This window comes from Scyliorhinus canicula, chromosome 13, assembly GCF_902713615.1.
Source record: "Scyliorhinus canicula chromosome 13, sScyCan1.1, whole genome shotgun sequence".
Lineage (NCBI taxonomy): Eukaryota > Metazoa > Chordata > Chondrichthyes > Carcharhiniformes > Scyliorhinidae > Scyliorhinus > Scyliorhinus canicula.
In genome coordinates this window covers 9,412,858-9,439,113 of record NC_052158.1, presented here as the reverse complement: position 1 = coordinate 9,439,113, position 26,256 = coordinate 9,412,858, and the positions used below count along the sequence as shown (strand labels likewise).

Below are 26,256 nucleotides of genomic sequence, written 5' to 3'. Positions count from 1 at the left end.
TAATAAACACCAAATATTTCATAATGAGCTTCGAAAATGCTTAAGCATTTATATATTCATAGAACTATCAACTTCAAATGGTAAAAGCAAAATAAATGTTTACACTTTGCAGAGGGAGCGCACGGCTCTCACACTCAATGTTGTGCACTTCAAGTGTCCCTGCTTTGCATGCTCGTCGGGAAAAAATACATGGACGAATGCTTGTGGACATCAGTCAACAAAATGCCTGGGGGGCCGCACTGAGTACCCTCATGGGCCACGTTTGGCTCACAGGCCGCACGTTACCCACCACTCGTATCAATACATTTCAGAGGAAGCTGGGCAAACACATGAGGGAGAAGGAATATTTGGATGTATTGACAGGGTGAGATGAAGTCGGATTAGAGGAGTTTCTTGTGGGGCATGAACTTGCCAACCTGTTGGGTCGAATGGTCTGTTTCTGTGCTGTAAATACTGTACAATTCTCTTCAAATACTACCATTGGTTTGCTCAGGTGCCCTAAAGTTGAATGATGAGTTGACACAGGCCACGCACAGTCTCCATGTTATCCAGCAAGATCTTTGGAATGAAAAGGCAAATATTTGGTTCTGTTAAAAAGGAAAATATGAAAATAGGAGGTAATACCTTTGGTGGTTATGACAGTGTTGAGTGGCTTGGTGCGTACACCACCAGAGATCCCGTAGATATAGATGGTGTAGACGGTGGTAGGCCTCAGGCCTGTGATGAGAGACAATCGACGGTCACCGGTCACCGTGAGGTTCTGCATATCCCCAGAACCTCGAACTCCGTACTGTATAATAAAAGAGTCAAAATCCTTCTCTGAACCCCAGGAGAGTTGGAAGGAGTCCGCTGTGATATTAGAGACTGAAAGATTCTCCAGTTTAATCACCTTACTTGGCTTGTCACTATCTGTGGAAGCTAAAAAAGGGAAAACAGACGTGAACTTTTATCAGGTAATAACTGGTGCAAGGGCATTTGATGAATTCCCATTCAGCTACAAGGATGATATTGTGGGATTGTGACCACATCCTGGAGTGAGGACAAGGAGGGATCTGGATACACATTCTTAAATTATTTTTTTCTTAATTTAACAAAACTCAGCTGAAAATGCAGACAGAAAATGAGAGTGTTTGAACCTGTAAGCTAAAACGCTGCAGAAGCCATCAATGTATTAGATAATCACTGGTAAATATAACAGAGAATTCAGGAGAAACATCTTTACCCGGTAGATTCATGGAAATGTTTGAATAGTGTAGAGGAATTTAACTGAAATATTTGCTCAATCCTACAGATGAAATAAACAGTTCAAGATTCACAGCACCATGGAAATGAAACAATTAGATTAGAAACATGAAAATCCTTTTCAATTTATTGATAGGTTGTGACTGACATCCAGCTGAGCTTTCTGAGTTTCAGGTTGATAGTCTGCTGATTATTGTCCTGAAATCTGAGAGGTGGGATTCTCCATCCCGCCAGCCCCATTTCCCAGCCCGGCGCGCCCCACCGGCAGCAAGAATCATTGTTCCTGCAGCCGGCCAATGGGGTTTCCCATTGTGTCCACCCTGCGTTGCCGGCGGACTGGACGATCCGGACGATACGGAGAATTCCGCTGGTGATTTTTGCAAAAGTTAAACAATTAAGAGTGTATTCATGTGCATTTTTGAAACTCAACACACAATTAGGATGACTAATACAAAGCCAATGAGGTAAAGGTCCATACCTAAAGACAAATGTCTGTCAATTTAGAATTATTGTGAAACGAGCAGGCAGCACGGTAGCACAAATGATTAGCACCGTGGCTTCACAGCGCCTGGGTCCCAGGTTCAATTCTCAGCTGGGTCACAGTCTGTGCGGAGCCTGCATGTTCTCCCCGTGTGTGCGTGGGTTTCCTCCGGGTGCTCCGGTTTCCTCCCACAGTCCAAAGGTGTGCAGGTTAGGTGGATTGGCAATGAGAAATTGCTGTTAGTGACCGTACAAGGTTATTGGGTTACGGGGATAGGGTGGAAGTGAGGGCTTAACTGGTTCAGTGCAGACTCGATGGGCTGAATGGCCTCCTTCTGCACTGTAAGTTCTATGTTCTATGAGATCAAATTTTAATCAGATGTTAGATTTTGAATATGTTCAATAGGGCAGAAGAAGGGAAGACTTTTTTCAGTTGTGGGGCGAACCACATGCGGTGCCAAAATAGAGGGAATTCAGGAGAAAAACTTTATCCGGAGAGTATTGAGAATATGGAAGGTACTACCACATAGATACATTTAAGAAGAAGCTAGATAAACATATGAAGGAGAAAGAGATAGAAGAATTCAGTGAGTAGGTGTAGGATGGGAGAATGTTCATGTGGGGCATGAACCCGTGGACCTGTTGGGATGAATGATTTGTTTCTGTGCTGTAAATATTGTACAATGCTCTACAAATGCTGCCATTGGACTTCTCAGAGTTGAATGATCTGCCTCAGCTCAACCTCTACATCAGGCCTCTCCGAAGACACAGGCCCCATACAGTCACCATAGTAACCATCAAGGTCTCTGGAATGGAAAGGCAAATGTTTGGTTTTGTTAAAAAAAAAATCATGAAAATAGAAGGAAATACCTTTGGTGGTTATGACAGTGTTGAGTGGCTTGGTGCGCACACCACCAGAGATCCCATAGATATAGATGGTGTAGACGGTGGTAGGCCTCAGGCCTGTGATGAGAGACACTCGACGGTCACCAGTTACTGTGAGGTTCTGCATATCCCCGGAACCTCGCACTCCGTACTGTATAATAAAAGAGTCAAAATCCTTCTCTGAACCCCAGGAGAGTTGGAAGGAGTCCGCTGTGATATTAGAGACTGAAAGATTCTCCAGTTTAATCACCTTACTTGGCTTTACTTTGTCTCTATCTGCTAAAAAAGGGAAAATAGACATAAACGTTAACTAGGTAACAATTGTTGTGTGGCATTTTGATGAAGTTCCATTGAATCCAACAATGTTTATGGGGATTGGGACCACAAGTTGAAGGAAGACACTGGTAAAAACAATCTAAAAAAAAAATCTTTCCTTGGGCCTGGGAACCCCTGGAAGTTTTGATTATGGTCTTTAATCCACCTGCTGAAATCCCCAAAGAGCTACCTGAAATTCTGTGGGTGGTTAGGAATTTTCTCAGGCCTTTTCCCAGTATCCACCACCAAGTGTCTGTTGGATTTGGATGCAAGTAGTGGAAATTCTAATGGATCAGCTCTGTCGAAATTATCATCTAATATCTTGCTCATATACACACAGTGGCTCTTGGGTGTGTAGAATTATTGCAGGATGCTGATCAACCAGCCAAAGGGGAAGGTTATTAAAGCTACCCCAAAGTCAGGCACATTTTCTGACCTCAGTCTTCTTTCCCCGAGCCATGTTTTGAACACAGGGAGGACAGTGTTGTCCAATAGGATTTCAGCACTCAACAAACCAAGTGAGGCAAGGAACAGAGAGCGAGTGCAGCTGAACACGTGGCTACAGGGCTGGTGCGGGAGGGAAGGCTTCATATATATGGATCATTGGGATATCTTCTGGGTAAGGTGGGACCTGTACATGAAGGACGGATTACACCTAAACTGGAGGGGCACCAATATCCTGGGTGGGAGGTTTGCTAGAGCTCTTTGGGAGGGTTTAAACTAGTTTGGCAGGAGGATGGGAAGTAGAGCTATGGATCAGAGGACAGAGTAGCTGTTGAACAGGCATAAATAGTATGCAGGCAGTCCGTGAGGAAGGACAGACAGTTGATAGGGCAAAGTTGCACTCAGTGGAGTGGGTTAAAGTGTGTCTGTTTCACTGCAAATTGCGCAGGTTAGGTGGATTGGCCATGGTAAATTGTCCCTTAGTGTCCAACAATGTGCAGGTTAGGTGGATTGGCCATGGTAAATTGTCCCTTAGTGTCCAACAATGTGCAGGTTAGGTGGATTGGCCATGGTAAATTGTCCCTTAGTGTCCAACAATGTGCAGGTTAGGTGGATTGCCATGGTAAATTGTCCCTTAGTGTCCAACAATGTGTAGGTTAGGTGGATTGGCCATGGTAAATTGTCCCTTAGTGTCCAACAATGTGTAGGTTAGGTGGATTGGCCATGGTAAATTGTCCCTTCGTGTCCAACAATGTGCAGGTTAGGTGGATTGGCCATGGTAAATTGTCCCTTCGTGTCCAACAATGTGCAGGTTAGATGCGGTTACGGGGATAGGAGAGGGGAGTGGGCCCAGGTTCGGGGCTCTTCCAGCCGGCTGGTGCAGACTCAATGGGCCGAACAGTCTCCTTCTGTACTGTGGGGATTGTTCTATGGAATTTGTTCCTGGGGCTGATGAGGTTTCCTGATTGGGAAGCTGCTGAGGAGATGGATGGGATCAATGTTAGAAACAGTGGCAGCTACAATGCTCCACGAGGGAATTCTCCACACGGAAGAGCAGAACAATGATGTTGAGGTGCTTTCCATCGCACGGCTCCAGGGAACCCTGCCAATTCTCTTCAGAATCCCCTCCATCCTCAATCGTCACTCACTAGATGGCAGCCTAACCCACAACTGGAGAACATCAACCCTATATTTCACAGCCTTTACAGTTTAAAATCCTGACCTTCGGTTCCTTGACGTTTTGAATTTCCTTTTTCACTCATTAATTCTCTTCCTTATGTTTTTGGGTTTGATCTTTGCATCGAGCTTCCTGGCTTCACATTCCAGCCCACCTGCTGCTTGACCTCCTCTCTGTTTATTCCCTTGTCTTTCCGACACAGTCTGACACACACATTCTACATGTGGGCTCACCAGGGGTTGGCCAAGTGTCATGTCATGCTCCCCAGAGCTGGCATTCAATGGACATTCTCCACATTTCCAACCTCCTTTTCCCATCCCTGTCCTCCCATTGTTATAGAACCTTACAACAGCATTAGGGAGACGACAGCCATTCAGTCCATCAAATCTCTGCTAGCTCTCTCAAAGGGAAATCCAGTTAGCCCCATATTCTGTCTCTTTTCCCTTATTTCAGCGACGTTTGCACCCTTAATGTTGTTATCTATTTCCCGTTTGGAAGCGACCACTGGACCAGCCTTCGTCACACTCTCACACAGTACAGTGTAGATTCTAACCACTCGCTGTTTGAATAGGTTTTCCCTCCTGTCACCAGCACCTTTTACCTTCAACTTGGTGCATTCCAGTTCCCAATCCTCCCACCAAAGAGAATATCTTCTCTTTATTATCTCTATCAACACCTTTCATCATTTTAAACACTTCTACCAAATCTCTTCTTAATTCTCTCTATGCTAAGGTGGAAAATTCCAGCTTCGCCAATCTTGTCCATGTAACTTGTATGGGCGGCACGGTAGCACAGTGGTTAGCAATGTTGCTTAACAGCGCCAGGGTCCCAGGTTCGATTCCCGGCTTGGGTCACTGTCTGTGCGGAGTCTGCACGTTCTCCCCGTATCTGTGTGGGTTTCCTCCGGGTGCTCCGCTTTCCTCCCTTAAGTCCTGAAAGATGTGTTGTTGGGTGAATTGGACATTCTGAATTCTCCCTGTGTACCTGAACAGGCGCCGGAGTGTGGCGACTAGGGGCTTTTCATAGTAACTTCATTGCAGTGTTAATGTAAGCCTACTTGTGACAATAATAAAGACAATCTAAATCCTGCTGTATCCTCTGACAGTCCTCATCGCTATCCGCAATTCCACCAACCTTTGTGTCGTCCGCAAACTTACTAATCAGACCAGTTACATTTTCCTCCAAATCATTTCTTTAAACTACGAACAGCAAAGGTCCCAGCACTGATCCCTGCGGAACACCACTAGTCACAGCCTCCAATTAGAAAAGCACCCTTCCATTGCTACTCTTTGCCTTATATGACCTAGCCAGTTCTGTATCCAACTTGCCAGCTCATCTCTGATCCCGTGTGATTTCACCTTTCTGTACCAGTCTGCCAGGAGGGACCTTGTCAAAGGCCTTCCTGAAGTCCATAAAGACAACATCCACTGCCCTACCTGCATCAATCATCTTTGTGACTTACTCGAAAAATTCTATCAAGTTAGTGAGACACAACCTCCCCTTCACAAAACCGTGCTGCCTCTCCCTAAAACGTCCACTTTCTCCCAAATAGGGGTAGACCCTGTCTCGAAGAATTCTCTCCAGTAATTTCCCTACCACTGACGGCCTGTAGTTCCCTGGATTATCCTTGCTACCCTTCCTAAACAAAGGAACAACATTGGCTATTCTCCAGCCCTCCGGGACATCACCTGAAGACAGTGAGGATCCAAAGATTTCTGTCAAGGCCTCAGCAATTTCCTCTCTAGCCTCCTTCAGTATTCTGGGGTAGATTCCATCAGGTCCTGGGGACTTATCCACTTTAATATTTTTCAAGACGCCCAACACCTCGTCTTTTTGGGTCTCAATGTGACCCAGGCTATCTTCACACCCTTCTCCAGGCTCAACATCCACCAATTCCTTCTCTTTGGTAAATATTGATGCAAAGTATTCATTTAGTACCTCGCCCATTTCCTCTGGCTCCACACATAGATTCCCTGCCTGTCCTTCAGTGGGCCAACCCTTTCCCTGGCTACCCTCTTGCTTTTTATGTACGTGTAAAAAGCCGTGGGATTTTCCTTTATCCTATTTGCCAATGACTTTTCGTGACCCCTTTTAGCCCTCCTGACTCCTTGCTTAAGCTCCTTCCTACTTTCCTTATATTCCACACAGGCTTCGTCTGTTCCCAGCCTTCTAGCCCTGACAAATGCCTCATTTTTCTTTTTGACGAGACCTACACTTTCTTTCGTTGTCCAAAGTTCCTGAAATTTGCCATATTTATCCTTCTTCCTCACAGGAACATGCCGGTCCTGAATTCCTTTCAACTGACATTTGAAAGCCTCCCACATGTCAGATGTTGATTTACCCTCGAACATCCGCCCCCAGTCTAGGTTCTTCAGTTCCTGCCTAATATTGTTATAATTAGCCTTCCCCAATTTAGCACATTCACCTGAGGACCACTCTTATCCTTGTCCACCAGCACTTTAAAACTTACTGAATAGTGGTCACTGTTCCCGAACTACTCCCGATAAGGCGTGCGGGGCCGGGGGGGGGGGGTCTGGAGAGTCGGTAAGGAGTGGGGGGGGGGGGGAGGGGGGTCTGTACAGAGTCGGTACGGAGTGGGGGGGGTTCTGGACAGAGTCGGTAAGGAGTGGGGGGGGGGGCTGGACAGTCGGTGAGGAGTGGGGGGGTCTGGACAGAGTCGATGAGGAGTGGGGAGGGGGCTGGACAGAGTCGATGAGGAGTGGGGAGGGGGCTGGACAGTCGGTAAGGAGTGGGGGGGTCTGGACAGAGTCGGTACGGAGTGGGGGGGGGTCTGGACAGAATCAAAGAGGGGTGGGGGGGCTGGACAGTCGGTAAGGAGTGGGGAGGGGTCTGGACAGAGTCGGTACGGAGTGGGGGGGGGGGTCTGGACAGAGATGGTACGGAGTGGGGGGGTCTGAACAGTCGGTACGGAGTGGGGGGGTCTGGACAGAGTCGATGAGGAGTGGGGGGGGGTCTGGACAGAATCAGTAAGGAGTGGGAGGGTGGGTCTGTACAGTCAATAAGGAGTGGGGGGGGGTCTGGACAGAGTCAATGAGGAGTGGGGAGGGGGCGGACAGTCGGTAAGGAGTGGGGGGGTCTGGACAGAGTCGGTACGGAGTGGGGGGGGTCTGGACAGAATCAAAGAGGGGTGGGGGGGCTGGACAGTCGGTAAGGAGTGGGGGGGGTCTGGACAGAGTCGGTACGGAGTGGGGGGGGGGTCTGGACAGAGATGGTACGGAGTGGGGGGGTCTGAACAGTCGGTACGGAGTGGGGGGTCTGGACAGAATCGATGAGGGGTGGGGGGGGCTGGACAGTTGGTAAGGAGTGGGCGGGGTCTGGACAGAGTCGATGAGGAGTGGGGGGGTCTGGACAGTCGGTAAGGAGTGGGGGGGGGTCTGGACAGAGTTGATGAGGAGTGAGGGGGGGGTCTGGACAGTCGGTAAGGAGTGGGGGGGTCTGGACAGAGACGGTACGGAGTGGGGGGGTCTGGTCAGTCGGTAAGGAGTGGGGGAGGGTTTGGACAGTCGGTAAGGAGTGGGGGAGTCTGGACAGAGACGGTACGGAGTGGGGGGGTCTGGTCAGTCGGTAAGGAGTGGGGGGGGGTTGGACAGAGTCAGTAAGGAGTGGGGGACGGGTCTGGACAGAGTCGGTAAGGAGTGGGGGGGGTTCTGGACAGTCGGTGAGGAGTGGGGCGGGGGCTGGACAGAGTAGGTGAGGAGTGGGGGGGGTCTGGACCGAGTCAATGAGGAGTGGGGGGGGTCAGGACATAGTCGATGAGGGGTGGGGGAGAGTCTGGACAGTCGGTAAGGAGTGGCGGGGGTCTGGACAGTCGGTAAGGAGTGGGGCGGGGAGGTCTGGACAGTCGGTAAGGAGTGGGGGGGAGGGGGGGTCTGGGCAGAGTCGATGAAGAGTGGGGGAGAGTCTGGACAGTTGGTAAGGGCGTGGGGGGGGTCTGGATAGTCGGTAAGGAGTGGGGGGGGGATGCTGGACAGAGTCGATGAGGAGAAACTGTTCCCCTTGTTGGAAGGATTGAGAGGGAGAGGGCACGGAGTTATGGTGATTGGCAAAAGAAGCGATGGCGATATGGGGAGAGTATTTCTCAAAGAGTAAGTATTTCTGATCTGAGAGAACGGCCTGAGAGTGAGGTAGAGGTAGCTGTGATAAACCACTGTTGCACCTCTATTAGAGGATGTATGGTAGGACCTGTCCTACAGGTATGTTGGTAGTCCCTGAGTATATGTGTGTCCTCCATGCTGTAGCCATTTCGCCAGCTGCTGTGGGAAGACACACATCTTAGAGCAATAAAGCCTCAGTTATACCCAACTCAAGTCTTTGTGCAATTGATCGCGTAGCAGTAGGTTCAACCAGGACTTTCAAAACAGAAAGTTCTGTCTTATGGTCTTATTGTGTTACGACGGGCCGAATGTCCCTTCTCTCTGCTGTAACTGTCCAATAATTCTGTTTGGTCCAGATTCACTTTCCTGACTCACTCTATTGTAAAACCCTTCTGTACTCCAATCGGATCACACTGCCTTTACACATTTTGCTGGGTGTTTTATCAGCCTGATTTTAAGCGATGCCACGCCCACTGGATCGGTTTTCACCCCCTCTCCAAGCACCTTATGGTGTATTGTGATTGAGAAAAACATGGAGGATTGGGATGAATATATCACAAGGGCAACTAGGGATGGGCAACAAATGCTGGCCTGTCTAGCGAAGCCCACATCACGATAAAATGAATTAAAAAAAAATTCAGTTGTGCCCAATATAAACAGGCTAATTATCACAGCTTGCCACATCTCCTTCTAAAAAGTTGTATATCCTTGTTCGGTACAATCCTGTGTGGAAAGGAATTGGCTGATTAATACCTTTGGTGGTTACGGCAGTGGTCAGTGGCTTTGTACGCTCCCCATTTGAAATGCCATAGAGATGGAGCGTGTATTTGGCTGTAGGCCTCAGGCCTGTGATGGTAGTAGATCGACGATTGCCATCTACTGTCAGGTTCCTCATGTCCTGCAGCCCCGGCCGGTTATACTGTACAAGGAAAGAATCAAAGTCTCTCTCGGCGCTCCAGGAGAGTTGGAAGGATTCAGATGTGATGTTAGACACTGACAGAGTGCTCAGATTGTTTACTGTGCTCGGTTTGACTCCGCCCTTATCTGTGGAAGCTGAAAAGAGAATTCACGTTACAGTTAGACAACAGAACGGTTGTTAGTCCAGCAGGTTCCTGTAGGAGCAGGCGTAGGCTGATCAGTCAAGAGCCTGTTCCATCTTTCCACAGGCCATGACTGATCTGTATCTCAGCTCTGTTTGCCCAAACACTCTTTCAATGCCATGTGTGTTTGTCTGGGTTTCTGTAGTGAGGATGTGTATGTACACGTGTGTCTGTGTGTATATTCATCTATGTGTACATAATCTGGCTGCCCATGGATATATATATATATATGTATATGTAAAGTAAGTAAAGTCACCATAGTCTGGGATGACCATGGGCTGCTTTCCCCTTTGAGGGGGTGAGCTGACCGGTGGTGATTTAACCCAAGGATCACCACACCGCAGGCGAGGGGCAAGATTCTCATGAATTACTTCAGCCGGTACGGGAATTGAACCCACGCTGCTGGTCTCGCTCTGCATCACGAACCAGCTGTCGAGCCAACTCAGCTAAACCGGCCCCCATGGTATATAAGGGCGGGATTTACCGGCTGTTCACGCTGATGGGAAATTCTGGTCCCACGCCAACGCACGGGTTTCCCGACGGCGAGGGGAGCTGTCAACAGGAAATCCCGTTAAAAAACCCACGGCGGGTAAATCCCGCCCTATATGTGTGGATGTGTCCATGTCAAAACTGCGGGCACTATATGTATGCGTGTTTGTATCTGTCCACATGTCAGTCTGTGATAACTTATTTTCGATTGTTATATCACATACAACCATTCAAAACTGATCAAACCTGCTCCCACACAGGCTGGGCTCAGATCATAATGAGATTCCATTCACTCCTCCCCTTAAAGCTGCTCCACGGGAAGTTCAGAACCAGACACTCCCTCTCCTCCTGCACCCATACACAGGTCTCCTGGGAGAAGCAACAGGAGACAGCCCCGGGCCACCACATCCACTCACCTCCTCCCAAATGACTGACAGTGGACCAGGCCACACAGATCCATTAGCGTAACTATCAAAACACCAACTCATGGAAGAACGCTGACAAGCTTCAACCACAGCAGGGGAACGAGGAGCAGGCAATGAAGACAAGCCATTTATGGCTCTGCGATAGATCAAGATTGAACGTTGAAGAAAATGATGGAAAACCCGAGGAATTCGCACTTTGGCAGCCATGATGTGATGGAATCAATCCGGGTAGACATGAAACTGTGTCACAACCAAAGAGTGAGGAATGATGGCCAACCATGATATGTTGCTGAAAGTGAAGAATGGGTTGAAGTGCCTGGGAACAAGTTTGTTCTGCTCTGCGGTGCATGCGAAAGCTGTGGAAATGATGATGGATTATATTTATATAAGCCAATTATATAAATATATGTTTATGCTCATGAAAGAAAAAAACAAATTACACATGGAGACGAAAAGCATCCAAGCTTGGAGCGAATCCAGGTGAATTGCAAACTTCATGCAGTGGTGGGGGAGGATTTTTACCAGGTTTCTTACAGTCTGGACAATGGACGTGGCTGTGCACTTTGTGTCTCGGCATGCAAACCTGTATTGATCAGGAGCGTGAACATTGTTGCCCCCAAAATGGGGCAAAGGTGAAGAAAATGGGGAAATGCGCCCCTGCCTCTTACATTAAAGAAAATACCTCTGGTGGACACGAGGGCAGCCAAGGGCCTCGTGCGCTGGCCGTGGGAGACCCCAAAGAGGAGGACTCTGTAGCTGGTAGTAGGCCTGAGGCCTGTGATCACTGATTGCCGGCGGTTACCAGTTACTGTGCGTTTCCACGCCACTTTAGAGCCAGGTACTCTGTACTGTATCACAAAGGAATCAAAATCTGCCTGTGCCACCCAGGAGAGCTGGAAGGAGCCAGTTGTGACATTAGAAACTGAAAGATGGCCAAGTTTTCTCAGTTTGGTGATGTCCTTATCTGTGGAAGTCAAAACAGGGGGAAGAGGAGAAGAAAAAGATGTTACTGGATGGAAAATTGATTATTTACCCTGGACAGTGATGGCATTAATCTTTGACATGGTGCGACATTAGCCTGCAGACGTCAGTGGCGTAATAAAAAGATGCCTTTACGATATTCCCTTCATCTGAGGAATTTTAAAAAGAATTTTCAGTCAGGATGAGGAGAAAGATAGCGAGGCCCAATTTATTTTCCCTCTCCCAATTCCTCGACATTTTGTGCTTTGATTGCATAACTGGAGACCGAGCAGACGAGGTGTGAGATTCTCCGGGACCCCCAGCCGAGTGTTTCTCGGCTGTGCGCCATTCGCTGGCAGCGGGATTCTCTCTCTCCCCGCCACTTGTCAATGGAACTTCCCATTGAAGCCACACCGCCGGGAAATTCGCAGGTGGGGGTGCGCTGCCGGCGGTAACAGAGAATCCCAGCGGCCAGAGAATTCCGGCCGAGGCCCATGTTTCCTGGAGTTTAGAGGTCTTCTCATTCAAACTTGGAAAAGGGGCTGACAGGGTAAACGCTGAGAAAACATTTCCCTGGTTCAGGAATCTGGAACACGGGGAGACAGTTTCACAATACGGAGCCAATCATTTAGGATTGGGATGAGGAGGAATTTCTTCACTTGGGTGAAGGGTGGTGAATCTTTGGAATTTGTTTCCCCGGTCAGCCATTGGGAATGTTCACAACAAAGGTCAGTAGATTTTTGGACACTTTGGGAATTAAGGAATATGGGGGGGAAGGTAGGAAAATGGTGTCGTGGTAAAAGAAGCCCCACATTTATTGAATTCAACTTCATGACTGCAGGGACTGCAGCTGCGGCTGAAGGGGGCTCACCACCGCTGTACCGAGGCGCAACTAGAGACGGGCAAGGAATATCAACCTTGGCAATCACACCCACACCCTGGTAATGAAGAATGAAGGTGGGGAGAGTGGGTGTGTGAAAATACTGGCCTTGATGAGATCTGAACCCGCGACCTCGGAATTTGCTGGGTCAGTCCTAATAACCGCGACAGAACAGATCCAGAAAGGGATCTGGAACTAAAGCAGACAGGTGGATGTCTTCAAGCCTTCATCAGCTCTTGATATCAGCACCAGCAATCTCGAGGCCACGGAGAAACCGATGGGCCATGAATAAGCTAAGCCTTGGAGCTAACCCAAAGTTCTGAACTGAATCAACTAAAGAAAGCAAGACAACTTGTCCCATGAACAATGTGTGTGGCAGGTTACAGGTTCCAGATTTACCTCGGACATGACATCCAACCTAGGGCCTACTTGGTCAGGCTCCGCAATTTAATTAGCAGGGAGCACAGCGGCGCAAAAGCGAATGCTAATTTTCAACAGTCGGTCCAAAACGTGGGAAACTTCATAAAGAAACATAAAACATTACATTGAAGGTTGTAGTGTGCTCCGCACCCCATCATGCTGGGCTGAAGGAGGTGACAAGTGATTGTGTTCAGGGATGGATGCAGCTGGGCCTAGCTGCGGAACTGTTGCCGTGGCCATCCATGTCGGCACCTTAGATCATCCTCAGGATAATACGGTCCTCCCTCCCAGAACCCTTGGGTCAATCCTTGTTCTGGTGACTCACATCTTGATGTTGCAGGGCTCCAGATGTCTTCCTTTTGATCTCCTCCAAAACAAAGAGCAGCTAGTGGGGAGTGGGCCTGGCTGTTGCATTGTGGGATATCTGACCTCTGCCCTCAGAGTGGAAGAATCGGGTGTGCCTCTCGACAAAGCACCAGCAGCAGGTTCTAGTCAGGTTAACGGACAGTCCGGACAAGATTACGCCCACCCCGTCACTCCCCTGGAACAGAGACCTCTCGCACTGGGAGAGGTCCATTGATGAGAAAGGAAGGCAATTATTCACAGCTGGAGCAGTCCCGGCAGTAAAGTGGTTAAAACATGTTGGCATTAATATTGATGAAAATGTCTGAACTGCTGCCAGTAATTAAGTAGCTCATGTCACCATGAACACATTGAGGGCCTGAACTGTTTACAATCACACAACAAAAAGCACATTCCTTCTCACGGTCTCCTTTCCCAGATTTCCATCAGTGGGAAGATTAGATAAAAATCCCAAGCAGCAACTGCCATGGGCTTGTCACACGGGGTGCTGGGGGTTCGGGCAGGGAGGGGGCGATGGAGATTGGGGGGGGGGGGGGAGTGGTTGTGGAGGGGGAGGGGCTGTTAGAGTGAGGGAAAAATGTGCTCCTGGTTTAACTCAACTTTCCAATTGGAAGTGTGCTCCTGCATTTCCTCACCCCCTCCTCTGCCCCATCCCAACAATCTCCTCCGGGAATGTGGGACTCGCTGCCTTTGACAGGAAGCTCCATAAATAAATGGGGGAGAAAGAAACGGGAGGATACATGATGGCGAGAGTGAGGGAGGATGTGGGGCATATACAGCCGGCAGAAAGCAGTTGGGCCGAATGGCCTGACTCTGTGCTGGAAATAACAGGCCATTTATCCTGGCTGGAGAGTCCAAACCCAACGGGAAAAGGTCTCAAACTAAAGGGTTCAGCCATTCAGGAATGAGGTGAGGAGAAATTTCTATACTGACAGCGTTGAGAGTGTTTGGAATTCTCTGCCCAGAGAACGAGGGCCACGCTCATTCACTGAGTATATTCAAGCTGAGATCGATAGATTGTTGGGGGCACTCAAAGAATCAAGGGATATGGGGCCAAACTGGAAGGAGGGAGCTGAGGTAGAAGATGAACACTGATAGTATTAAATTTTGGAATGGGCCTGAGGGGCCGAATGGCCTTATTCTCCTGCTCCTATCTCTCATGTAGGCCTTTCTTTTTTTTTAAATATAAATTTAGAGTGCCCAATTAATTTTCTCCAATTAAGGGGCAATTTAGCGTGGCCAATCCACCTAATCCGCACATCTTTGGGTTGTGGGGGCGAAACCCACGCAGACATGGGGAGAATGTGCATACTCCAGACGGACAGTGACCCAGAGCCGGGAATAAACCTGGGACCTCAACGCCGTGAGGCAGCAATGCTAACCACTGCACCACCATGCTGCCCTGCGTAGGCCTTTCTATGTAATTCTGCAGGGTGCCACTCTGTGATAGTAAAGGTTGGCCTGTGAGGCGAAAGGTTTGCAGATAAGGAACTATGTATATTTGTTTGAACGGACATTTCTCATTGGCCGAAGAATTAATCCCGGTTGGCTTCTAACATTACCTGTGGTGGTGGCGACGGCTGTCAGTGGCGTGGTGCGTTGACCAGCAGAGACCCCGTAAAGATAGAATGTGTAGGCAGTGGTAGGCCTCAGGCTTGTAATGAGCGAAGATCGAAGGTCGCCGGTTACCCTGAGGCTCTGCATATCCTGATCCTCCTCGGCTCCATATTCCACAAAGAAGGAGTCATATTCCTTCTCCGTCACCCAAGAGAGCTGGACGGAGTCCGCAGTGATGTTAGACACCGAGAGATCGCTCACTTCGCTTTGCTGAGGCCGCTCTTCAGCTGAAAGGGAAAAAGAAAATCTTCGTATTGCTGTAATCTCCTCCTGCCTTAAACCCGCTCACCCTCCCTCCACCCCGAGATCTCTGAGCTCCTCCATTTTGATCACTTCAACACTGGTCTTCAGCTGCCTTGGTCCAAAGCTCTGGAATTCCTTCCCTAAGGATGGGACCTTTCAGTCCTGCCGAAGGTGATCCCTTGTGGCATGTTCCCCAGAGGCAGTGCGGGTGAGGCATACAAATTGTCATCGGCTTTGGCAAGACCAAGGGAGAGCTGTCTCTGCCGCTGGAAAACACGCCGCGTGGCAGGAGGGTGGAGTGGGGGGGGGGAGGGTGCGTCCTACTTCAACCTCTTTGCCTCTTTGCTTCTCTCTCGATCTTTAAGATAGCCCTGAACATCAGCCTCCCTGGCCAAGATATTGGCCACCTACCCTAATATCTCCTTTAGTGGGCTCGGATTCAAATTGCTCCTGTGAAGCATCATGGGAAATTTAGTCAAGCTAAAGGGGCCATACGAATACAAGTTGCTGTTGAGATGGTACATGATCAAATTCATTACTTTTCACAGGGAATGAGCTTTAGAGACGGACAAGGATTTTAAACTGACAATGATAATGAAATGTCACTCGAAGATCTTCTCCGGGAAGTGTGATGGGCTCTGCTTCAGCTCATATTGAGCGGAGGTGAAGACAACATCTTCTGTTGGAGATCGATGAATGACCTTCCTCTCCATACATAAAATAGCCATGGTGTTGTTCTGCATGGGCAATAAGTGGCCGATATTTTTACCAGGTTCATTCAGAACCAGGCTCGGGCCATCACCCAACCCAACGTGGAAACGGCAGACTTTAAAAAGCTGCCTCAGAATCTTCGGAAACTGAAGAAAACTGGAGAACCTCATGGATAGCGACTATGAGAGCGAGAGAACAACAAATAGGAATTGAAGGATCACAAGGAATGGGAATTGAAGTGATGGGAATGAATCATTTATTTTTTCCAATTAAGGGGCAATTTAGTGTGGTCAATCCACCTACCCTGCACATCTTTGGGTTGTGGGGTCGAAACCCACACAGACACGGGGAGAATGTGCAAACTCCACACGGACAGTGACCCAGGGCCAGGATCGAACCCAGGTCCTCGGCGCCATGAGGCAGCAGTGCTAACCACTGCGCCACCGTGCCGCCCTTGAATCATTCCTTGATTGACAGGGAATCTCTATATGTGTACACAGGAATGAGTCTATAATAGAGGGCGAGACACCTGATAGACAAACAGCCAGTGAGAGAGAGGTAGGCCACCTTGATTGGTCATGTAAAACAGACAGAATTGTGTCAATATTTGAAGGTGGTGGACGATGAAAAGAGTTTCCAAAATCCTAGGGTGGTTTTACGGCCCGGAAGGAGGCCATTTTGTCAATCGAGTCCAAGTCTGCTCTTGGCAGAGCAGTCCACGTCAGTGCCAGTCCTCTCCTCAAAGGGCAGCACGGTAGCATAGTGGTTAGCATAAATGCTTCACAGCTCCAGGGTCCCAGGTTCGATTCCCGGCTGGGTCACTGTCTGGGTGGAGTCTGCACGTCCTCCCCCTGTGTGCGTGGGTTTCCTCCGGGTGCTCCGGTTTCCTCCCACAGTCCAAAGATGTGCGGGTTAGGTGGATTGGCCATGCTAAATTGCCCGTAGTGTCCTAAAATGTAAGGTTAAGGTTAACGGTTGTTAACGGTTGTTGGGTTACGGGTATAGGGTGAATACGTGGGTTTGAGTAGGGTGATCATGGCTCGGCACAACATCGAGGGCCGAAGGGCCTGTTCTGTGCTGTACTGTTTTATGTTCTATGTTCTAAACTCTGCAGGTACGAAAGAATAAGGTTAAAATAAAGTAAGTCGGATGGGCATGTAAATAAGTGTTCTGCAGCCGATCCAATTTACTTTATTTTAACCGTCATTCTTTTGTGAATTGTGTACATTGCTGGAAAAGCCAGCACTTGTTGTTCATCCATAATTGTCCTTGAACTAAGGGTAGAGAATCAACCACATTGCTGCGACTCCCAGGGTGGCACAGTGGCACAGTGTCAGGAACTCCGGTTCTGACCTTGGGTCACTGTCTGTGCGGAGTCTGCACGTTCTCCCCGTGTCTGCGTGGGTTTCCTCCGGGTGCTCCGGTTTCCTCCCACAGTCCAAAGATGTGCAGGTTAGGGGGATTGGCCATGCTAAATGGCCCTAGCTGGGGTTACAGGGATAGGGTGGGGGATGAGGCCTAGGTAACCTGCTCTTTCAGAGGGTTGTTTCATTGGGAAAAAGGGCCTCCTTCTACACTGTAGGGATTCTATTTTATAATCTGGGGTCCTAAAGGACATGAGGGAACCAGATGGGTTTTCACAACAATGATTTCATGGTCATCATTACTGTAACTAATTCCAGATTTATTTTTTAAATTCCACAAGGTCCTGTGGTGAGATTTGAACCCATCCCTCCAGAGCATTTCAGCCTTTAGATTGCTAGTTCAATGACAACACCACGGTTTCCTCCCTTGGATTGTTTTATATTTCGACCAGCCTCAAAGGGAGCGGGTTCCAGGTCATTGCTCGCTGCGTAAAAATGTTCCTTGTTTTTTGTTGCACTGAAAGACCTTTTTGCTCCTGCTTTGTTTTGTCTCCTCTTGACCAACTGGAAGTAGGCCTGAGGCCTGTGATGGGCAACTGGCTGTGAGTCACTCGGACAATTTGCTTGCTCTCAGAGATCCGAATGTCTTGTCTGTCCCAGGTCATGCCCAGCGGCCTTTCAGGAGAATGTGAGGGAGTCAGCCACGATGGTTATAGAAACTGAGAGGCCTCGCTATCCTTCAGTGTGTTGGACCAGGAGGAGGCAGGCAGCCCCTTGTGACTGTGTTGCAATCTTATTAGTTTTGGACTTTATCTCCCTTTGTGTACCCCTCTGGTTTCATATTTTTCAATTTGTTTGGAGTTGGGGGGGAGGGGAAGGTTCCTTGAGACTTTGCCCCTTCTGCTGATGTAACCTTGGCTGACACCTCAGTGCACATGTGTGAACAGGAGGTGACAGTAAGATGTCTCTGTGGAAACTCACAATCATGAACAGCCTCCGTTATGATCACACCCTCATTATTCCAAAGGAAAGTGAGGCGTTCCCCTCAGCTATGTCCTGAGGCCATATTTGCCCCTCCAGCAGCATCTCGAAAGGAAAGGACTGTGGGATTTTCCTACACCCCCCCCCCCACCCATTGGCATATTTTCCAGTGATGTGGAGATGCCGGCGTAGGACTGGGGTGAGTGAAATTTGAGCCACTATCTGAGCCACCTAACATTGTGACTTGGGGGATCTTGCTGTGCACAAACTATGACTCACATCAAAGATAGTCTGCTGTCGGAACAATGCACTTTGGGATGCCCTGAGCCTGTAAAAGGCGCTATCTAAATGCAACTCTTTCTTTCCATGAAGGGGAGTGCCTGATGCAGGTGACAGCCTCTGTCCAACGGCTTTCTGGCGACGGTCTCATTGGGCATCGCCGTGGCGACGCATGTGGATTCTGCTGGCAAACCTCAGGCCTCTAACTGAGAGAGGCCACGGGTTAGGGAGACTGGGAGGGGGAAGGCCATGGCTGAACACAGAGCTCTGCACAGGAGCAAGCAGGATTCAGAGTGTGAAGCCACCGCCTGCCAAGCCGACCAACTTGGAAAGAAAAATAATGATTAACCAGTCCAAGGCCTGTCTTTGCCCCCACCCGGATTTAATCGGCTGAACAAGATTATTCAATCAGTCAGTAAATCACCTGGCCTGCCGGGCGGCTGTAATAGATACCTTCATTCAAGTGAGCTCTCCCTGCTGAACAACACATCTGGCTGGAGACTAAAACCCTTCCACAGGAGTAACCAGGGCCCCCTCGAGGCTGTCCACTATTCAGTTCGATCACATCTGTATCTGCTTTGCCTGCCTTGGCCTCACAACATTTACTCAACAAAAATCTAGTAATTTTAATTCTGAAAGTATTTAACAGTTTGACAACCTTTCCTGGTGGAGTTAGTTCCAGATTACCACTCCCCCCCCCCTCTGTGTGGAGAAGTGCTTCCAGACACCACTCCCACACAGCCTAGCTCTCATTTTAAGTTTATTGATCTTGCGTCCCCCACTCCCCTTACCTCCTCCCCACCACCCCTATTCAGTGGCCTTGTCCACTTGACTCTCGCGAGACACTGCAAACTGGATTTGGATTTTTGTTTATTGTCACATGTGCCCAGGTACAGTGAAAAGTATTTTCCTGCGAGCAGCTCAACAGATCATAAAGTACATGAAAATAAAAGAAAATAAAAGAAAATATGTAATAGGCAAACTGGATCCTGCTCTCACTGGGCGTGCCCAGATCAGCTAATGGCTCATTTAAACATGCGTTCACTGAATTCTCCCGCCGCCCGGGGTCTAACAGCCTTGGCAGTGCCACCCGGGCACCCTGGCAGTGCTGGGGATCGGGCCTTACCAGGTGGAAGGGGTAATGAGGGCGGTTCCCGGGTGCTTCCTTGTGGTGGTATGAATAGGAGCACTGCCATTGGTGCAGAGCACTGGTTTCCCATTGGCTCTGGATGGTCATGTGCCTCTCAGCTGATTGGCTGGGACTAGTCATGTGACTGCTCACCAATTGGCCGATAGGCAAGCAGACCCCGCCTCCGAGACGGGGTATAAGTACCCAGAGTTCCCGGTGGTCGGCCTTTCATTGTAGTCGACCACCGGGCTAACAACTAGCTGATTAAAGCCTAAGTTTGGACCTTCATCGTGTCTCGCTTCCAATTGATGGTACATCATTCCTCAAGTGTGGATGGGAGCAGAAAATCACTCTAAGTGCGGTCTCGGTAGGGAGAAACCCCGAGGTCATAAAAAAAGGCAAAGAGCAGTCGGCACTGCCAGAGTGCCCAGGTGGAACTGCCAACTGGCTGGGCCTAGGGTGCCAGGATGGTATAGTGCCCAGGCTGGGGTGCCCCACCGATATGTGGTGGAGTGGGCATCAGGTGAGTTGGGGCATTGGGGGTAGCGGTTGCGTTGGGGGATCGAGAGATCGAGGCACCTTTCATTGGAGCTCCTCAGAGTCAGAAATGAAGCTAAGTGCAGCTTCGGGGTGACATTGCCACCGGGGAATAAAAACAAGACAGGGTGCCGTTAGATAGTGGGTCGTTCCTGTTGCTTAAATGGACTCTCTTATTTTGGTTAGGTCGCGTCCAAAGTATCTCCTCCCCGAATGCTGAGGGAGAAATGAAGGAACCATTCTCTCTCTGTGTTAAAGTTTGGACCAGTGGAAATGGAGGAACAATTGAAATATTTTCTTTAATTCCCTGATGAAGCTGGAATCTATGTAAAAAAAAAATCAGAGTACCTGTGGTCACGATAGTGGTCAAGGGCTTTGTCCGTCGGCCAGCAGAAATCCCGTAGAGATAGATGATGTATTTGGTAGTAGGCCTGAGGCCTACGATGAGGTGGGATCGCTGTCCACTGGTGACTGTGATGTTGTGGGTCTCCTCAGAGCCCTGGACTCTGTACTGGATCAAAAATGAGTCAAAGGCTCTGTCCACTGTCCAGGAGAGTTGGAGAGAGTTAGCTGTGATATTAGAGGTGGATAGGCTGCCCAGCTTTGCAGCTTCTTTAGCTGTGAAAGATGAAAGAAAAAAAATCATCAGCGTTAAAAAGAGATGGATTACTGTTCAACCCAGAATAGTTTAGAATAGATACGCAAGGTTTCAAGTTTCCATCCAAACCACTCACCACCCTGACTTGGAAATATATTGGGTTCGATTCTCCGACCCCCACGCCTGGTGCGCAACATTGACGCGCTGCCGCTCCTAGCCCCCTGGGGGTGGGGGAGAATAGGGGGTGAGGAGCGGCCTCTGACGCCGGAGTGAAACACTCCGGTTTTCACTCCGGCGTCGGCACTTGTCTCCCTTTGGGGGAATTGCGCCCATTGTCATTCCTTCACTGTCACTGGGTCAAAATCCTGAAATGGCGTCCCTAACAGCACAGTGGGTGTACCTAAAGCTGACGGACTGCAGCGGGTTGAAGAAGGTGGCTCGCCACCACCTTCTCAAGGGGCAATTAGGGATGGGCAATAAATGCTGGTCTACCCAGTGACTCCCACATCCGATGAATGAATAACAAAAAAGCCAGAGCCACAGACATCTCCAGACACAGATTGGCAGCTCAGTGGATTGTCAGTAAGTGCTCAACAACAACATCAAAAGAAAATGTGGATCAAGGATCCAACCACACTGCCAGACCCACATTCATAGTAAGGAAGGGAACATTCAGCCATCATGTCTGTACCATCTATCCGTCTCTTTCTCTCTCCTCCATCTCTTTCCTCATACTCCTGCAATCTTTTCCTTTTCCTTTATCCATTTCTGTTTTGAATGTTATCATTGAATTTGTCCGCTGCCAATCACCCTTGGCCTCTGGTTACCGACTCCCCTGCCATGTTTTAGGAATTTACTCGATTTGCATGTTAACTGCTCACGGAATCTGCCACAGAAACTCAGGTATTAGCGGCTCACACAGGGAGAGACATTCTGGAGGTGTGAGTATCGTGAGGGCACAAAGTGAGGTTCCATCTGCACCCTGCACATATTTGGACACTAAGGGGAATTTATCAGGGACAGTCCACCTAAACTGCACGGGCGGTATTCTCCCCCCCCCCCCCGCCAGGTGGGAGAATCGGCGGGGCGCCGCACAAATCGTGCCACGCAACCCCGACCCCTGCACGCGATTCTCCCCCCTCCCCACCCGGCCAGGTGGGAGAATCGCCAAGATGCCGCACAAATCGTGCCACGCCACCCCGACCCCCGAAACCAACGCCGCGCGATTTGCGCTGGACCGCTTGGAGAATTGCCGCAAATGGCGAGCGGCGATTCTTCGGCCCGAATGGGCTGAGCGGCCACTCCGACACGACAGGGTTCTCGCTGGGAGTGACCAGGGGTGGACGGCGCCGGCGGGAACTCTGCGGGAACTCTCGGGGAGTGGCGGCCTGTGGGGGGGTGGGGGGGGAGGGGGGATCCTTCACCGGGGGAGGGGCCTCCGAAGGGGTCTGGCCCACGATCAGGTTCCATCAATTGGCGGGCCAGCCATTCCCCCCCCCCCCGGGCCTACATTCCGCCGCGGTCGGTCCCTGAACATATTGCGTCAGGGTCGGCGCGCGTAAGAAATTCCCCATGGCCCAACTTCGCATGCGCAGGATTGAGCTGCCCAAACTGCGCATGCGCGGGTTGGCGCGGTGCCCATTTGGAACCGCATAAGGACGCTGGAGTGGCGTGAACCACTCCAGCGCTGTGCTGGCCCCCTGTGGGGGCCCCCTGTGGGGGCCAGAATAGGTCGTGCTCGGGCCCTGTTCACGCCGCCGTGAAATGCGACGGCGTTCATGACAGCGCGAACACTTGGTCCGCAGAGCGGAGAATCGCCCCCCCCCCATCTTTGGACTGTTGGGGGAAACCGGAGCACCCGGAGGAAATCATCAGAGGGCATGGGGTTAAGGTGAAAGGATTCTGCTGAAGGCTCATTGACGTGAAATTCTGAGGGATTCTCCAGCAGGAGAGATTCCCGTTACTGCCGGCAGCACATCGCTGCTCGCGCGTTTCCTGGCAGCCTCGAGTGGCTTCAATGGAAATCGTCTTGACAAGCAGCGTGAAAATAGAATCCGACCGCCAGCGAGCGGCACGCTGCCGAGAGACACACGGGGTGGGAGGGGGGGGGGGGGGGCAGAGAATCCCGCCCATTTCCTCCATCAGCAGGTTCAACAGCGGCAATGGGGAGAGGAATTTGGCTGGAAGTCGGTGTGTATTTCCTGTGGGATCTTCCACTGGTGCCCTGCCCGCCACAGCGAATCGGGAAACCTGCTGGACTCCGGAATGAAATTGATTTGTGTCCCGCTATTGGGATGCAGGTGAAAGCCCGACCAAAATATTCTCCCCCCCCCCCCCCCCCCAATCACGCCCCATTCTCCACCATGGGTCCAAAGATGTGCAGGTTAGGTGGATTGGCCGTGCTAAATTGCCCTTAGTGTTCAAAATTGCCCTTAGTGTTGGGTGGGGTTACTGGGTTATGGGGATAGGGAGGTGTTCACCTTGGGTAGGGTGCTCTTTCCAAGAGCCGGTGCAGACTCGATGGGCTGAATGGCCTCCTTCTGCACTGTAAATTCTATGATAATCAAATTCTATGATGTCAGGGGTAAAACACACCAGTCCAGAACACGTGTGGAACAACGTGACGTGTCGAAGTCAGGACTCACCTGGGGCGACCTCCAGGGTTCAGGATGAAGGCCGCAGTAACCCTGGACCGTGGTCAGGGGGAGCATCTATCAGCCGGATCTTCCAGCTTCAGTCATTCTTTAAAATACATTTAGAATACCCAATTCTTTTTTTCCAATTAAGGGGCAATTTAACGTGGCCAATTAACCTGCCCTGCACATCTTTGGGTTGTGGGGGTGAAACCCACGCAGACACGGGGCAGCTTCAGTGTCATGAGGAGATCAAACTTTCAGCTTCAGGGTGTTCCCGGAGATCCAACTTCTTTTTCAGGAGCTCCATTTCTTTCCTCAATGCTGGGTCAGTGATGTTGTCTGTCTTTTCAATATGGCACTCAAATATGCTGGCAGGATGTGAGGAATCAAACCCCTCCCACCATGGAATATGGTTCTAAACCCCCAGATGTGTAATTAATGAGGCTGGGCGGAGGCTCTGGTGTAGTTTCCTGCTGGCCTTCAACACGGGAAACATTCCTGGTCCCCACTCCCACCTTAGTCCCAGATGGTAGAATTCCACCCGTGAACTTGGTTTCTCTCCCCACTGACCTGCCAGCTTTTTCTAATTTTAATGATAGTTTCAAGGTATTTCACCAAAGAACGAGAAATGACATGAGGAAAAGTGTTTTCACACAGCAAATGGTTAGTTTGGTGCATGCAGATTCATTAATAACTTTCACAAAAGAGAATTGGGATAAATACGTGGAACAGTGAAAAATGCAGGTTTGTGAGGAAAAAGCGGGAGAGTGGAGCTCACTGGATTGTCCGATTCGAAAGGGCCGGGTTAGATATGATGGGCTGAATGGCGTCTTTATGCACTGCGCTGTTCTGTGATTCTATGGATGTAAATTACCTGCGGTGGTAGCTGTGGTGGTGATTGGTTTAGTCCGTTGGCCAAAGGAGACACCATAGAGGTAAATTGTGTACTTGGTACTAGGCCTGAGGCCTGTGATGATTGAAGAGCGGAGGCTACCGGGCAGCTTCAACTTTTGCACGTCCTTTGACCCATCGACTCTATAGTGTACGAGGAAGGTGTCAAAGTCCTTCTCCACAGTCCAGCTGAGCTGGAGGGAATGGTCTGTGATGTTGGAGAATGTGAGTTTGTCCAGTTTCCCCACATCTCCAGGTTTCACTGTCTCAGCGGAATCTAACAGAAAAGGCAGTCGAGAATTAAACATTTGAAAAGTGTCATAACCCCCATCAATCTCCCCGCAGAGGCCTACCACCTGAGGCTCGCTTTGTACCACGGTTAAAAGCAGGCCCAGATCAGTGCCTGCTGAAATGAGTCCTCCCAGCTAGGATTGCTGCCCTCTGACCCCGTTACCCTGGTTAGCTAATAGGGGAAGGCTTCACACTGCCCAGTGATCTTCACAGTGGGATCCAGCGCAGATATTTTACACAGAGTTTGTAAGTACGGATTGTGCTGCAGCAGCTATCAACCGTTCCCCCCCTCAACAAATGTTGGAATGAGGCAAGGCCATTTGGTCCATCAAGGCCATTCCTGTCACCTGACCAAAACGTGGCCAACTCATTCAGGGAAAGCTTCACCCCCAACCCTGTATGAACTAAACAAATCTGAGTGAAGATAAACATTATAAATCTACATATATCTAGCGCCTGTCACAATCTCAGCTGCAAAGCCAATGAAATACTTTGAAGTCACTGAAGGACTTTAAAAAAAAATGTATTTTATTCCAAACATGTGTAAAACACAGCAACATATACAAAACACACTGCACAAACTCACAGTCCAGTTTGTACAATTTGTGCAACGCTGTGAGAATTAGCCATGCCTTCTCTACCTCCAGACTCAGCTACTGTAGCTCATTGCTGTCAGCTCTCCCACATTCTGCCCTCCAAAACTCTGCTGCCCACGTCTTAACTGCCTCAGCAGATCCTGTCCCCCATCACTCCCTCTACCCACTGACCTACATTGGTTCAAGCAACATCTTGATTTGAAAAGCCTTTGCCTTGTTCTCATTCCCTCCCCTGGCCTCATACCCTCCAAACCACTGTAATCTCCCTCATCCCCATAATCCTCCCTCATATCGGTGCTCCTGTAACTCTGGCCCACTTCAACATGGTGGTCACACCTTCAGTTGTCTGGGCTTCAAGCTCTGGCTTTTACCCTCCTTCGACTTCTCCACCTTGCCTTCCCCCTTTGAGAAGCTCCTCAAAATCTACCTCTTTGACCAGACCTTTGCCGTCTGACCATCTACCATTTCCTCATCTGGCTCTATCTCGTTCATAATGTCCCCATGGAGCACCATTCGATGTTTGAATAAGTTAAAGAGCCTATTTAAATACCAGTTGTTGCTGCTGGAAAGACCAATTTACACACAGCAACCTCCCACAGCAGGAGAGAAATCTGATTTTGGTTTGAAGTGACGTTGGTCGCGAGGTTAAAGACTGGCCGGGACTCTGAGGGGACAGTGGGGGGGGGGGGGGGGGGGGGGGGGGGCTGCGTTGGGGAGAACTCCCCAGCTCTACTTAATAACCTGTGGAAATATTTAATGTCCAGCTGAGCGAGCAGAGAGATGACGGCCCACTCAAACATGGCTGGCAGAACATTCTAGATAGAAATAGATGCACAAATCACCTGACCTATTTTCCACAGAATGACAGTGACATTCATTTCACAGCCATCGTTTTGGAGAAGAGCAGCGGTGGGGGGGGGGGGGGGGGGGGGGGGGGGGGGTCGCCTGGCCAATATCCCCTCAATTAGGATCAATTAAAAAACAATTAATTTGACCATGATATCATTCCAGTCGGTGGGATTTTGCTGTGCATGGATTTGCCGATCCGATTAGCACGCCGCACTACAATGCCTCAGTGATGACGTTTC

The 26,256-nt window shown here is 49.7% G+C and overlaps 1 protein-coding gene across 1 annotated transcript in view; it reads right to left on the bottom strand.

Moving 5' to 3' along the window:
* The window catches only part of LOC119975785 (tenascin-X-like), a 221,067-nt gene that overhangs the window by 77,000 nt on the left and 117,811 nt on the right, over window positions 1-26,256 (bottom strand). The window contains exons 11-17 of the mRNA XM_038815633.1: window positions 24,265-24,558; window positions 20,505-20,774; window positions 14,858-15,139; window positions 11,355-11,636; window positions 9,412-9,711; window positions 2,593-2,886; window positions 625-918 (exon numbers count right to left, since the gene is read on the bottom strand). Of these exons, the coding sequence (XP_038671561.1) occupies window positions 625-918; window positions 2,593-2,886; window positions 9,412-9,711; window positions 11,355-11,636; window positions 14,858-15,139; window positions 20,505-20,774; window positions 24,265-24,558 (2,016 nt within the window). The remainder of the gene's footprint in view (window positions 1-624; window positions 919-2,592; window positions 2,887-9,411; window positions 9,712-11,354; window positions 11,637-14,857; window positions 15,140-20,504; window positions 20,775-24,264; window positions 24,559-26,256) is intronic.